This window comes from Perissodus microlepis, chromosome 9 (assembly GCF_051167445.1).
Source record: "Perissodus microlepis isolate ML-2025 ecotype Zambia chromosome 9, ASM5116744v1, whole genome shotgun sequence".
In the NCBI taxonomy this organism is placed as follows: Eukaryota; Metazoa; Chordata; class Actinopteri; order Cichliformes; family Cichlidae; genus Perissodus; species Perissodus microlepis.
In genome coordinates, this window is record NC_140469.1 from 14,386,708 (window position 1) to 14,400,825 (window position 14,118).

A 14,118-nucleotide genomic window follows, 5' to 3' on the forward strand; every position below is an offset into this window, starting at 1 on the left:
TTGTTATCGTTTATTATTTCAGATTCCTTTAGGACTCACATAGGCCTAAAACCAGGAAAATTAAATAATGCGAAATAGAATATTATAGAACTATTAATAAAAAGTGTTATGGAAAAAAATACGCTTTCTGTCTTAAATTGAATATTTATTTATTTATTTTAAATGTATGCCACCGGTGCCATTAGAGAGCAATGCTGGAATGTAAAATAAATATCCAGCCAGCTTCACTCACAGGTTGCCTGGTGTTCACTCATGCCTGCAGGCCAGCTGAAACAAAGAAGAGGAATCTATCGAGATGCAGCTCCACCTGCAGAAAGCCAAAATCCACGAGGTGTTTAATCCGGTGCGCTGCGTGCGTCTATCCTCTTCAGTGGAGTTGACAAAATACTGACCATATATTCATGAGCTTAATCCCCAACATGTGAAACGCGCGACAAAGGAGAGGGGTTTTCAATTAGATCGCCCACTTTATCTTGGGGGGCCCGTCACAAAACTTCCTTTAAAACCCTTTAAAGGCGCTAAATTGGTCTTAACATCTGTAATGCCGTCTCGATGGAAGCGAGTCCCCTTTGTCATTAATGAAGTAACAAACCACTTCATCAAACTGCTTTCACACACACAACCTCGTAGAGTTAATTCCCCTCAATCCCCCCCCTCTTCCCCTCCTCTCTCTCTCCATTGGATCTCGCTATACTGATGCAGGACTATTACAGCAATCAATGGTTACTCTCCTCGGTGCCCAACCAAATCGCGTGAAATTACCCTGCGGATTAATGTAGCCCATGTTTTTATTGTGTGCATCTATGGAAGAAGAAGAAGAAGAAAACCTGTTCTTGTCCCTTCAGTGCTCTTTGCTTTATGATCTTATACCTGTTAATCAGCCAATTTACTCCAAACATGCAGGAATTAGATCCGGCAGTAGACTGATGGAAAGATGTATCTGAATTTATCCCAATGCAGCTTCTGACAAAGTCACCCAGCCGCCCCTTGGAGCATAATGCAGAAAAAAAGAGATAAAAACCAATTTTCTCCTATGTGCCCAAACCACCATCCACGATGTGTGAGAGCTCCATGTTTTTTAAAATTTCCCCCATTCTTTTGCTCAAGCTCGGTGGAGCGTGTGTGTTTTTTTCCTGTATAGGGTTTTGATGAGATTGTCCGGGAAGTTTTAATCTTATTGTGAATATAACTAATGAATGGCAAACCAATTTGTCCCTAATATCTGGGGAATGCCAGGAGGCGGGTGACCCGCTGGGAGCGAGGCTTAAACTTTCTTTGCAACGCAAAAAGGCGAGAAAATTGAAATGCTGTCGAAGGCCAATGGCTCTGGATTTATAAAGTCACACTTGTTGGATGTGTGCCCTTCCATTCAAGACAGCGCCTGCACTTGGGATTAGGCCAGGAGGCTCCTTATTGCATGAATGACCATGATAATGAATGTTGATATAAAAATGGGGCCGGCTGTCCAATCGCGAGCTGTTTTCTTGCAAATTGGCTGCAAGAAAAAAGAAAGAAAAGAAAAAAAAGACGCCAAATCTGCATTATTTGCTGGATTGCGTCAGTGCAGCGGGTCTTAATGCTACTGCCCGCCTCTCGCAGGTAAATCCAAACGTCCAGAAAATCTCCCCCCACTGACTTGTCTGCCCATTTTCATCATTCTCCTTCTCCTTCCCCGAGCTGCTGGACTTGATTTGGTCCGTGATTTTGGATTCTCCCGGGCCTCGTCTCCCCCACCACGTCCCTGCCAGAGAGAATAGGTCCAATCACTCCACAGCCTCAGCCGGATCAGTCCTCACTCAGTCCCCGGGAGAGGAGCTCTAAAAGGCGCTTTGATGAACGGCTCCCCCTCCTTTCCCCCCAGGCGGAGAACCAGGCCCGATGAAAGACCTGAATAGCAGGGCCATGGCTCTCCGCTCCCCTCTCGGATCGCCCCTTAATTCCCCCGTCTCTCTTGCTCTCATCCAATTAGCTCAGTGTATTAAGCGGTTTATCGTCTCATAACCGCCCTTTCAGCTCCAACAAGGGAGACACTTTGCAATAGGACCAGCTCTCCTTTTGACACCCTCTCTGGTGCTTGTATGTTCCACCGCGCTATGAATAACAGCGACAGAATAGGGGACTAATTCCCTCATCAAAGCCTACCTTGTCCATCGCTGGTCAAAACGACAAGCAATAAAGCTTAACACGACAATACAAAGAGACTTGTTCGACCTTATTAGCTTAGCAGGGTCAAATTAATGCAGGGGACTTCATTTGACTGGTTTACTGCAAAGCGGGAGGACAAAACGAGGGCCCTTACTCAAAAAACCCGCAGTCTGATAGAGGGAACAGGAGGCCTGAGCACAGCTACTGTGAGCTGAGGGTGATTAAATGGAGGGGAAAGTAAAGAAGGAAAAAAACAAGTTAGTGAGGGAGAAGTAGTGGAGCTAATATGCTTTAATAAATATGTAAAGTTATGTCTGTAAATGCATGCAGACGCTTTCTCTCACACACACTCAGCATGTTCTATCCATTGCATAGTGAATCACGGTTTAAGTGTTCGGCCCACTTAAGGTTGCCTTCACAAGTCACAGTGGTTTGAAGTGATTTGTGAGGCGTACAGTGTTTATGGAAATGCACACGGCAGGATGGAGTAAAAAAAATCCCTCGACTGTATTAACACAAAGGAGAATTCTTGGGAGGAAAAACGCGAGAAACACTCGAAGCAGCGGGTTACATGTTGAACTTTAAGTAGAGCTGAGTAAATACAGCCAGCATTTAGTACGCACAGGCTGGCATTACTATAGATTAACATGCATTTGGGCAAACGTTATAGTTTAATCCCTTTAACGGTGTGCTTGCACTGGGGCAATCAGTGAGCAGGAATGCTTCGTGCACTGGGATTTAACTGGGTAAAATACTCTACCCTCAAATGATTACCTAGAACAAACTAACATGTCAATATACAGGCTTATAAAATGTCCTAATAGAAGGCTTTAAGTCTTCTCTCAGCTCCTGATTAGACTTATTTCTGGGATATGACTTTTCTTTTTTTTTCAACATTATGTTTATTAAAGTTTTACATATATACATACATAAAGTACATACACAAACAAATTTACACGATAAACGAAACACAAGGTACATTCAATGAAAGCACTTGAGTCCATGAGACCTCTGACAGATTTTAAAGAATAATTTTCAGATTGCAGCATATGGTTGTGGTCCTGTACAGGGAATAGCTAGGCTGTCCCTGTCTCACACAGTAAACCAGATAGATCTTTATTCCCAATATACTGGATGTAGCGCCCCCAAATTTTCTGGAAAATTTCTTGTTTATCTTTTAGAGTATATGTAATTTTCTCTAATGGTAAACATAAAGACAATTCTTTGAACCAATGTGAAATACTTGGTTTGCCAAGACTCCTCCACGTTAGAGCTATCACTCTCTTTGCTTGTAGTATTCCCATGTTTATGAAGATTTTTTCAAAATGATTTATGTTACACCCTACAGGATATAATCCCAGTAGGAAAAGTTTGGGATCCATCACAAGTTTAATTGACAAAATCTCCTTTATCATTGCTCTAACCTCTTCCCAAAACTCCTTTATTTTTGGACATGACCATAAACAGTGGAGCAATGTGCCCTTATCTTCTTCACATCTATTACAGATATCAGGAATCTGCATATTAAATTTGTTAAGTTTTTCTGGTGTTATGTACACTCTCATCAACCAATTAAATTGTAGCAATTTTAGACGTGTGTTCCCTGTCTGTGTTTGGGCTAGCTTACATGCTCTACTCCATTGTTCCACTGTCAATTCCTCCTGTAAGTCATACCTCCAAGCTTCAAGCTTAGCAGCAGATGAATCAGGAGAGGATGTCATCATCAAGTTATATAATTCAGATATCATCCCTCTACCAGTGGGGTTTTTGGTTAGGATTTTCTCTAATGTGGACAGCGGGGGAATATGTGTAAAATCATTATGATAAGACCTGATAAAACTCCTAAACTGTAGGTATTTGAAAAAGTGCTTTCGGGGAATATTAAATTTAGAGATTAGTTGTTCAAAACTTAAAAGTCTTCCATCACCCCCGAAAGCATCCTTCACCAGTCCCAGCCTGCCCACATTTTAAGGATATGACTTTTCTGTGTTGGTCTTTATGTGAAAATAAGAAGATTAAAAAATTAATGTATATAATATTAGGACATTTATTTCATTTAGTACTCATTATAGACTTTATTAGCAGCAGTTTGATGCAGGAGCTATATTATTAACACTACATATAACCTGCTGCAGCAGATTCTATATGATCCTGAAGATGCGGAGGAAAATGACGAGCTACATCAGGCTCTGGACACAGATTACTGGGTAGTATGATTGATTCATTGTTGCTTTCAGTGGTCCTGTGAGCAAATGATGCTGAATGACGCTCTATTTAGCTACCCAGATGTCCCAATGTTGTGAACATTTTTTCCCCCCATTTAATAAATCTGACTTTTATCACAGTGCCATCACAGTGCCATTACAGTGCGTAGTGGCAAACCAGGATCTCCACCCACCCAGTTTGTCATCTCCCCCACCCACTCCCCAAACAACACAGGACTAACTTCTTATCCATTTAGCCTTTTATTGAGGTTTCAGTATGAAAAACATTAAATTGTTCAATATCAAAATATTCTGATCATTACAAAGAAACAGGACAAAAATCCTACCGAGAGATACAACTCTGTTACACAGAACATTAAATGCTTTAAAAACAATTTGCACAGAGGGGGAAGGGCAGGAGAGAGAGAGAGGGGGGGGGGGTGAAAGAGATGAAATGACATCAGTTAAAACAGACGCAGTGGAGGAGAAGATCAGCTGTTCGATACTGGGACAAAAGAGCGAGGGAGCAGCGCGTGTGGCCTCCCTCACCCCGTCACTCCCTGCATCCTCCTTTACTCTTTTCTTTCATCCACTGATCTGACTCACACACGCACACAGACACACACACACACACACACACACACACACACACACACACACACAGGATGAATGGTAGTAATCAGAACAAGTGTCCGATCGCTGCAGGCATCCAGTGGTCTTAGAGGCTGGGGTCACTATCATTGGGTAATTAGCTGCTTTTGGACTATACTGGCTGCTCTGAGGATAAGTCATTTTTACACTCTCACACTTACACACACACACATCTGGGCACAGCTAGCCTCTGCACGCACAATAGGCTGTCATTTAGGTATGATTGCTGCTCCCCTTTACCATACAGAGCCAGGGTGAAGGGGTCAAATAATGAGAGAGTGTGTGTGCGGATGGGGAAGCTGTGATTGGGTTTTAAGCTATATTACAAGCCCATTAGCTACAGGGTAGATGACATAAGGGTTAGGAGGCTGAGGTCTATATGTGGAAACTGCAAACAAAGAAAACAGATGTGGTTGTGTGAGCATGTGTCCAGCTTTTTGAGTCAGAAACTGGAGCCTCTTGGTGGTGACGTCTTCATGGAGGTTTATGTTGTTTTACTTGAGGGAGGAGAAAGCCTGGAAGAGTTTGGCCAAGTTAATCTCCGAGTACCCGCTGGACGCCAAGGCTTTGTCTGGTACATCCTTTAGCTTCCGATAGACCTCTTTTTCTTCATTCATCTTGTTAAAAGGTTCTGAAGGAGGACAGAAAGAAGATTTGATATTGTTAGAGCTCTGTAGAAGGATCATGCATGCATTTCAACCTATTCACTCTTGGATGACTTCAGCTGCCCTCCACCCGTGGGATTAAGCTGTGCAGAGTCCTACTGTAGAGTAACAGAGAGCACAATGACTTTGTTTCTACTCATAAAAACTTAAAGACTGTTTTAACCTTAAGTGGAGAGAGCTAACAGATCCAATGCTATCTGCAAGTAATGCTATCAAGTTTGAGGGCTAGGAGGGAGACCACACAGAATTGGACTGATGGGTCGATGGCGCACACACACACACGATCATAAGATCGATAGAAAACCCCAACGAGAGCATCAAGTCAATATTTTGCCCCCGTTATCTCTCCAGGTGGGCCGTAATAAGGCCAGAGAGAAGACTGAGCGGGCAGGGCGGCCACTACAACCAAATCTTTACAGTATTATACCAAGCGTCAAGTGTAGATGAAGTATCATCTACCAAGTAATAACACAGCGTCAAACCAATGAGTGCAGCAAGCGACATCAGGTATAACAGCGAGCTGATGCAGGTGAAGAAACAGGAAAATGGGCACTGTGTTTTTAATCTTTTCATTTTCAATTATAGGGGAGAAAGAAAAAAAAAAAACCCTCACAAGCCGCAGTCATCACTTTTATTCACTTTACTTGCAACTTGGTCCTCGGAGCTTCAAATAAAAATCATTTAGGTACCAGCACCACTTATTTGTAAACAACAACAATCAGAGGGTGTCAGCAGCAAATTAAAGTCAATGAGCAGTGAGGCTGTGGAAAATTGCATGGGGCATTTTTTTTAACTATTATTTCCTGACACTTTATAAAACAAATGATAAATTGAGTAAATAATTTGCATATTAACTGATTAAAAAGAAAAAAAAACAAGCTGGCAGCAGCTGGGACTGTGGCGGTCTTCAGATGTTTAACTTTGGACGATTTCAGAAGATCGGGCACGGATATTTTTCCCCAATTGTAGCACCCAGCAGGGGTCCGGGTGCTACATGTGCAGCCAAACTCATTCTCAGGACTGGAAATACAAACATGAGATTCACTTGCTAGCAGTGAATGCACCAGACAACAACAAAGACTTGGTGCCAAAGCAGGGTGGGAGCTGGCTAACGTCCAAGTGGACTACATCGGACATTTACGCTCTTGCAAGCACGTCTGGTGGGCGATGTCTTTAAGAATGAAGGGCTGCAGTGCATGTGTGAAAACTGCTTATGTCACTGCTACCCTCAGCCCAAAGTGATGAGTTCACATTGCTGGTTTAGGTGGTATAATTCCATTAAATACTAAAGGCTTCATCTTTTTAAATGACTAAATGATTAAACGGACATCGATGTGATTAATTAAACAAAGTGTGTGCGTGTCTGTGTTTATCTAAATCGCACACAAAGTCCTCCATATGGCCGACTGTCATGTCCTTGCCATCTCCACAGCCCTATCTCCTGTCTCGTCCTTCCTGCCTGCTGCATTAGTGGCTGCTGGATAAATACCAGCCCACCGACTGCCCAAGGGAACAAAGGTTAGATACACAGAGATCAACAGTGAGGCGCGCGCACACACAAAATACATGACAACGAAGGTAGTTAAACACTTAAAAAGCACAATAACTCAGTCACTAAAGACATCTATGTGACAGAAACAGCAATCACACATGCATGTGCACACACACCACGCACACATATAGAAGATGGTGTGGTTGACTTTAACACCAGCAGCCACTATTACCAGATAATCCTCACGTTAGCTAAGGATGGACAGGAATGGAGGGAGAAGAGAGGCAGACTAGTCTATTTATCCGGGGAATAGAAGGGGGGTGATGATGCATGATCAAGCGAAAGCAATCATGTCATCATTTCTGAAAGGTAGGAGAAAATAATTCTCTCCCCCCCCCTCACTCCTTTCTCTTTTCCACCTCAATCACTGCGTGGCAAACGGATAAAAGAATGATTTAAAAGTCACGGAGAGGAAAAGAAAGAAGGAGACACCTTGCTGCAAGTCGGGGCACAGTGGGGAGTGCGGTTCAAATAAATAGATTCCCCCTAAAGAGTGAGCGTGAGGTGGAGGTGTGAGGAGAAGCGAGGGGAGGGGAGATGGTGATATTGGAAGGCCTAGATGTGAAGGGAAAAAAGGGGCAAAAATAGCAAAAAAAAAAAAGAATGAAAAGAGGAACAAAGATATAAGAACAGAAAGCACACGCATCCTGAAAAGTTTGTCAAATTGATGAACCTGAATGGAAATTTGTCAACCAGGACACCATCTTTGTCTCCGTGACACACCCACACACACACGCATGCACATGGTCTCTCATGCGCGCACGAGCACAGTGAGTGTATCAGGGGTTATCTCTGCTCTAACTAGGTGTTGTCACACACTCGCGCACACGCTGGCGGTGCTGGGCACGAGTAGATCGGGGCTCTGCACGCTCTAACTAGGTGTAAATACAATAACAAGCCTGTAATTAAGTGAGCATGATGAAGTTAATGGAGATCGGCCATTCCGTCGGCCGCCTCCATGAATATTCTATTAGGCTGGTGGCGACGGGCAGCTGGAATAGCAGTTAATTTAATCACCACTCGGAGCACAGGGAAACTTCTTTGTGTGAGTGTAATTGCACAGAATGAATAATTGATTTGACAATCGCACCCGCGGATTTTGCCACCCCGCTTTGTATCGCCGGAGAAAGGGAGGGGAGGCGGGGAAGATGAGGAGAGAGTGAGGGAAGAAAATGCAGAGGAAAGAGAGGGAAAGGAGGAGAAAGAAGACAAGATTGAGGGAAAAAAGAGAGAAAAAGACGACGAGTGGGAGGGTAGAAGAGGACCAAATGCAGAGCACTGAGAGGTGGCAGGGAAGCTGCCGGTAAATGGATCATTAGAAAAGCGCAGCTCAAGGACAATTTATATTTTATCAATGCGGCAAAATTACATTATTGCTCACACACGCAATCATACTGCCCACACTCAAGATTGAGACCTACGGAGGGTGGGGTGGGGGGGATGGAAGGAAGAGAAAAGCAACAGACAGAGGAAACAAGGGGGGAGGGAGATAAAAAGGGAGAGCGGGGGGGAGACAGAGAAGAAAAGTGACATGAAATGATTTGAAAGTCATTGATACGGGATGTTCCCAGCTAAGGAATGGACAGCATGGTTTTTTTTTTATCATAGCGGTGTGTGACTCGGCGCGTGAGTGTGTGTGAGTGTGAGCGGGCGCGTGTGTGTGCCCAATCTATTAGAGATCTCCTGCAGCGGATGAAATTACCTCCATGTTTTACTCAGTCGCAGCAATCAGGCACAAAAATGCAATGTACATGTAGATAAGACAGGAGCACGCTTGCAAATGTGCGCACACTCACAAACATACTGAAGCACCGCAGAGGACAAACACATAACACACACAAAAGCGCACACACACGCGAGCTGATCAAATTACATTCTGCTTTGAATCAGAGCTCTTATGTAAAGCTATTTTCTTTTAATGGGCTTTATTATATATGTTCAGCATAATGGTAAACATTCAGCGTTTACAATGGTTGGACAATGCATAAAAACCCAGATACAATCAAAAGTATGTGACACAACGGGCAGCATATCACGATGCATGTGTACTTTTAGTAAACAACGGGAAATGCAAACACAAAAGGATGAAGCCGCTGGCGTTTTATCGCGCTTTTTCAATAAGTTCCCTTCAAAAGACCAAAACCAACATCTTGTTAGTCAATCTCTCTAACATATAAACACAGCTGTCAGGAGTGCTGACAGTACGGAGCATGAAAGATTGAGAGCAGCCTGCTGAGAGTAGCAGTAGTAGAAATACTACCTCTAGTACTGCAGCTACTGGTTGCCAGTGTTGATCAGTGTCACGGGCTTCTTGGTGTATTTTCCTGTATCCTCTGTTCAGTCACTATTCGCCCGTGCTAAAGTTCAACTCGCAGTGCAATTAAATGAACCTGGAATTCGGTGAAGTTGAGAACCAAACATAAAACCCACCAAAACAACCTTGTTCTAAACAGAGTATACAGAGTTTCATCAGCTACAGACGAATGCACATTTCGTAGGCTGGTAAGTATTTTTATCAGCAGGTGTGCAGAATAGCAAAATGACATGAATATATGTTTATAGCAATAAAGAAACATTTCATGCTTTGCAAGCTGAGTGCAGGCAGGGTGGAGTGGATGGAGAAGCACGTCGGGAGTGATTTGCCACCGAAAGTGTGAAAGGAATATTTTACACGATGGTAGAGAGATGATGTACGTTATATCGGTTGGAGACGGGAGGCGGAGCTGGAGGCAGGTGAGTTAAAGATGCTGAGTTTTGTGTTGGCTGTGACGGAGATGGACGCGTATCAGATGGACAGCTCAGGGACAAAGTGAGACATGCCAGACTGAATTGGTTTGGATGTGCAGAGCGTGTGTACTGGGAGAAGAACATGCGAGATGGAGCTGCCAGGCAAGAGGAAAAGAGAGAGGCCAAAGAGATGTGGCGAGAGAGGAGATGCAGGTGGCTGGCAAGACAGAGGTAGAAGCAGAGGACGGGAGGAGAAGCTGAAAGAAGAAGTCAGGCAGTGCTACAGTAAGGCTGGAAGAGTTACAGTGCTGGATGATAGACATTGATAAGGCGATAATACCTAAATAGTATAAAAATCGATGGTTTTTGTTTTCTCAGACATAACAAGAGGAATCCTGAACTTAAACCTGCGACTTCTGCAACTTCAAAAACACTGGAAGAAAAAAACAGCATAAAAACAAAAACAAAAACAGATTTGACTGGTGATTCTATACATTTAATTAGATGACGCTTCACAACAAGCTCCCACAGGCGTTTTAAGGTGACCGCCTAGCAGATCGGCAGCACTGATCCTTAATGGGCCCAGCTGCCAAAAGATGACTCAGTTTGAGTAACGTTTCATTCTAAAATCTTGATTTCCTTCAAGAGTCGAAAACAAAAACTTGAGCCCAAACAGAGCCAGACCAGCTCCTTTTAGTAGCAGGACTCTGTCTCCGCTCACCACCCAGAAAAAATTATATTAATAAAGCCTAGATGGTGTTTGTGGAAAAACAATGCTCATAAATCAGTGCTGGTATACAGTGACACAGTATAGAGTATAGGATCATATGTCTCCTCCCTGTAATCTGAGCAGTGCTGGCCCCCGGGTGTGTAATGCAGTAAATATGGGTTATTACTGCCCCAGGACTGAGGGATAACACCGTAAACCTATATTTTATAGCAGCGTGAGCGTGCGCATGTCTATATTTTCCTGACTTTGAGGAAATGAGTTGCGTGTGTTGTATATTAGTAATTTGCAGTGCTGTGCAAAAGTCTTGAGTAGGTACTAAAAAAAAAAAAGTACCTAGTACCAGGTACTACCACCTAAATGAAAACCCTAAAAACAGAGTCAGCCGATTAATTCCAAGCAGATTTTAGTGGAAAAGGGCTAGTGGTGTTTTATTTTTCTATCCAGGTATCCTTTACTGCATTGGCAGTGTGTTTGGGATCACCGTCATGCTGAAAAATGAAGCTTTTGCTAATCTGACAATACTTTTTTTTGTATTAATATTTCCATCGTTTTTGACAAGGTCGCCAAAACCATTAGCTGAAATCAAAGCCCAAACCTTCGCACAGATGGCTGTGGACACCTTATGTTGCATCCCTCTCCTGATTGCCTCCATACACCCTGATTTTAACTAAAAAATTCTAATTTCGACTCATCACTCCATAAAGCCTGCTACCACTGATTTTCAGTCCAGTTGTTCAGTTGAGTTGTTGTGTAATTAGAGATGCCTCAGCCTTTAAAAATGGCATCTTGACAGCCACCCTTCCACTGAGACCATTTCTGATAAGGCTTCAGGAAACTGCAGAAGGATCAACTGGGTCAACCTGATCTCTCAGGTCTTTACTGGATCTGAAGCTTATTGACTATATAGTTGTATACTTGTCCACTTATATATTTATATTTGTATGTTTGTGACAGGCTGATAATAAAGTGCCTTAAGATACAAACTGGTTGTTTGCTAAGTCATCTGTCATATGTACACAACACTTAATATAGGTAGGGCTGGGCCATATCGTACCGTTCAAGGTAATACCAGTATAATGTTGGGCAACGATAAGAAAATGAAATATGGCGATAGAATATGGGTAAAATGCGCATGTGCAGTGCCTTTGTTTTCATACGCACATGGCGGCAACTGAGAATGAGAAGAGCGAAAGTGGATCGTTGAATGAAACAGATGAACCAGAACTGGTTTGTAAAAATGCTGCAACTTCAGTGGTGCAGAACTGGTTTAGCTTTGGTCCGTCAGATACACAACAAAGCACTATTTTTGGTAGAGCATGCTAGCGGGCCGTCGTTATTACCGTGTTGTTTAGAAAATACAGCACACTTCAAATCAATCCTTTGATTTTTCTGAAAATCGACAGTGCCCCTTATAATCCCGTGCGCCTTATGTATGAATTCTGGTTGTGTTTACTGACCTCGAAACGATTTTATGTGGTACACGGCGCTCGAAAATCTGTCAAATGTTTCAGTACGACTTTGCTAAGCTACGAAGTCGCACCGCTTGATGGATTGTCGGAGAATTACGGCTATTGTAGGCAGGCGCCTCGCAGAGTGATATGTACTGTGCTTCAACATAATATTACCGTAGTGTGTGTGTGTGTATAACCTCTTTTTAAGTTTTGTGGATATTATACATGGTTATGCTGAGGATATGTCGGCCAATTTCCACTGGAAATGCCTTTTGGTTAAACTGTCAGCAAGGAATTTGCATTTGTACTGTTAAATTTTTATATAACTTTAATGCACATAAAAAACAGCTGCTTGTTTAAGTGAAAATACATTTATGTTTTTTTTTTTGCACTAATAAAGTTGTGGAGTTGTAAAGTATTTTGTCTAGTGTCAATTATATTGTCAGTTATATCGTTATCGCAAATTTTCAAGTGTACATCGTGATAAATAGTTTTGGTCATATGGCCCCGCTCTAAATATAGGTGCCTTTTTTATGCTTGAATGACTCATAGGCCAGCGTCCAGTGTCACTGAAAATGGTCGGGTGCATGGACTGGACTGAAAATAAGTGAAAAAGCAACCAGTGTACAAAGAAAAACTTTGAAAGATCTTCAGAAAACCTGGAGAACTTTTTCTCAAGACCACTTTAAAAAGTTAAAAGAAAGTCTGGATCCTTGAATGTAAATGAAAAGAAATGAAGGGTGGCTCAAGACTTTTGCACAGAACTGCAGTGGACACATTTGGTTTGTTAGTATTTCCAGACAGGATTAATGGATACAGCCACACAAAGCAAAACACTGTTAACACAGTGATGTATGTGTGATGACTGAAACATGACATGCTGAATTATTGACAGAGCTTTGATAAATGTGGCCGCAATGTCAATGTGATTTTCACTTTCTAATTTAGATCAGTATTCCTAACATAGCTGTTTGAGAGATGTCACCTTGATGGTTTCTAGCATCAGGGCATTAGAGCAGCAAGAGAAGTTTGACCATGCAGGAGCTGCCCAACAATTAATAGGCGAATCCCCAGAATCACAGCTATCACTGCATCTGTCATGTCAGTGTTAACTTTGCAGAGCGCTGGGCAGTGCAGAACAACACTGGGTGTGACAGACAGCGTACAGTCACACATTCTGTCTCTCAAACAGGTTTTAGGGGAATAAGCATGAAAAGAGAAATTGGAGCAGTGGAGATGTGATTTATGAAAGTAAACCATCCAAGTGTGGTGAAGAACAGCGGATTGTGCTGCGGTCTGGTGAGTGAGTAGAGTAACAAGTTAACATGACTTCGACTTGCAGTTAAGACCACTGTCTGGTGGCTCATCACATCCCTCCAGGACCCTTCTGATCTGTGTATCCTCTGATCTGTGACCCTTCACTGAGGCACTTTTTCTACCATGTCAAGAGGAAACTGGACCACTTCTCTCCACGCATGTAGCTACATCTACTACATCTGCAACATGCTCATGTTTAACCTGAAGAAACATGGCAATTATTAGTGTGATGTGTAATGTCTGCTACATTTCTTTTTTTATACTGACAATGAGCTCTTGTCATATTGGCAGGAATAAAATTTCTGGCCATGAGATGAGAACAGTGTCTGCACTACACCTTACTCAGTGTTGCTCTAAAAGGGAGCTAACAGTAGTTTCCCAGCTGAGAATTGACAACAAGCTGATATCGACACAAATAATCAGGCTGAATTAATAAGCAGAGTTTTAGTTTTTGCTCTAAGTGGATCTCTGCACTTAATTGGAACATCGCATCACTGAGCTCCTGGACAGCCTGAGATACAACCTGCTGGTGTTGGATGGACTGAAACATAATGTCCCAGTTTTTGTTTTTTGTTTTGTTTTTTTTTTTAAATTGGATTTTAGTCAGGTGAGATTGGAGACCAGTCAGTGGTATCAATCCCTTTGTCATCCAGGAAATGCCTGCATAGATCACCAC

General features: G+C 42.6%; 1 protein-coding gene across 2 annotated transcripts in view; it reads right to left on the reverse strand.

Moving 5' to 3' along the window:
* Positions 1 to 4,591: 4,591 nt before the first annotated feature.
* The window catches only part of pola1 (polymerase (DNA directed), alpha 1), a 58,002-nt gene continuing 48,475 nt past the window's right edge, over positions 4,592 to 14,118 (reverse strand). For both annotated transcript variants that reach the window (XM_084939152.1, XM_084939151.1), the window contains exon 37: positions 4,592 to 5,631. In XM_084939152.1, the coding sequence (XP_084795278.1) occupies positions 5,495 to 5,631 (137 nt within the window). In that variant the 3' untranslated portion in view covers positions 4,592 to 5,494. The remainder of the gene's footprint in view (positions 5,632 to 14,118) is intronic.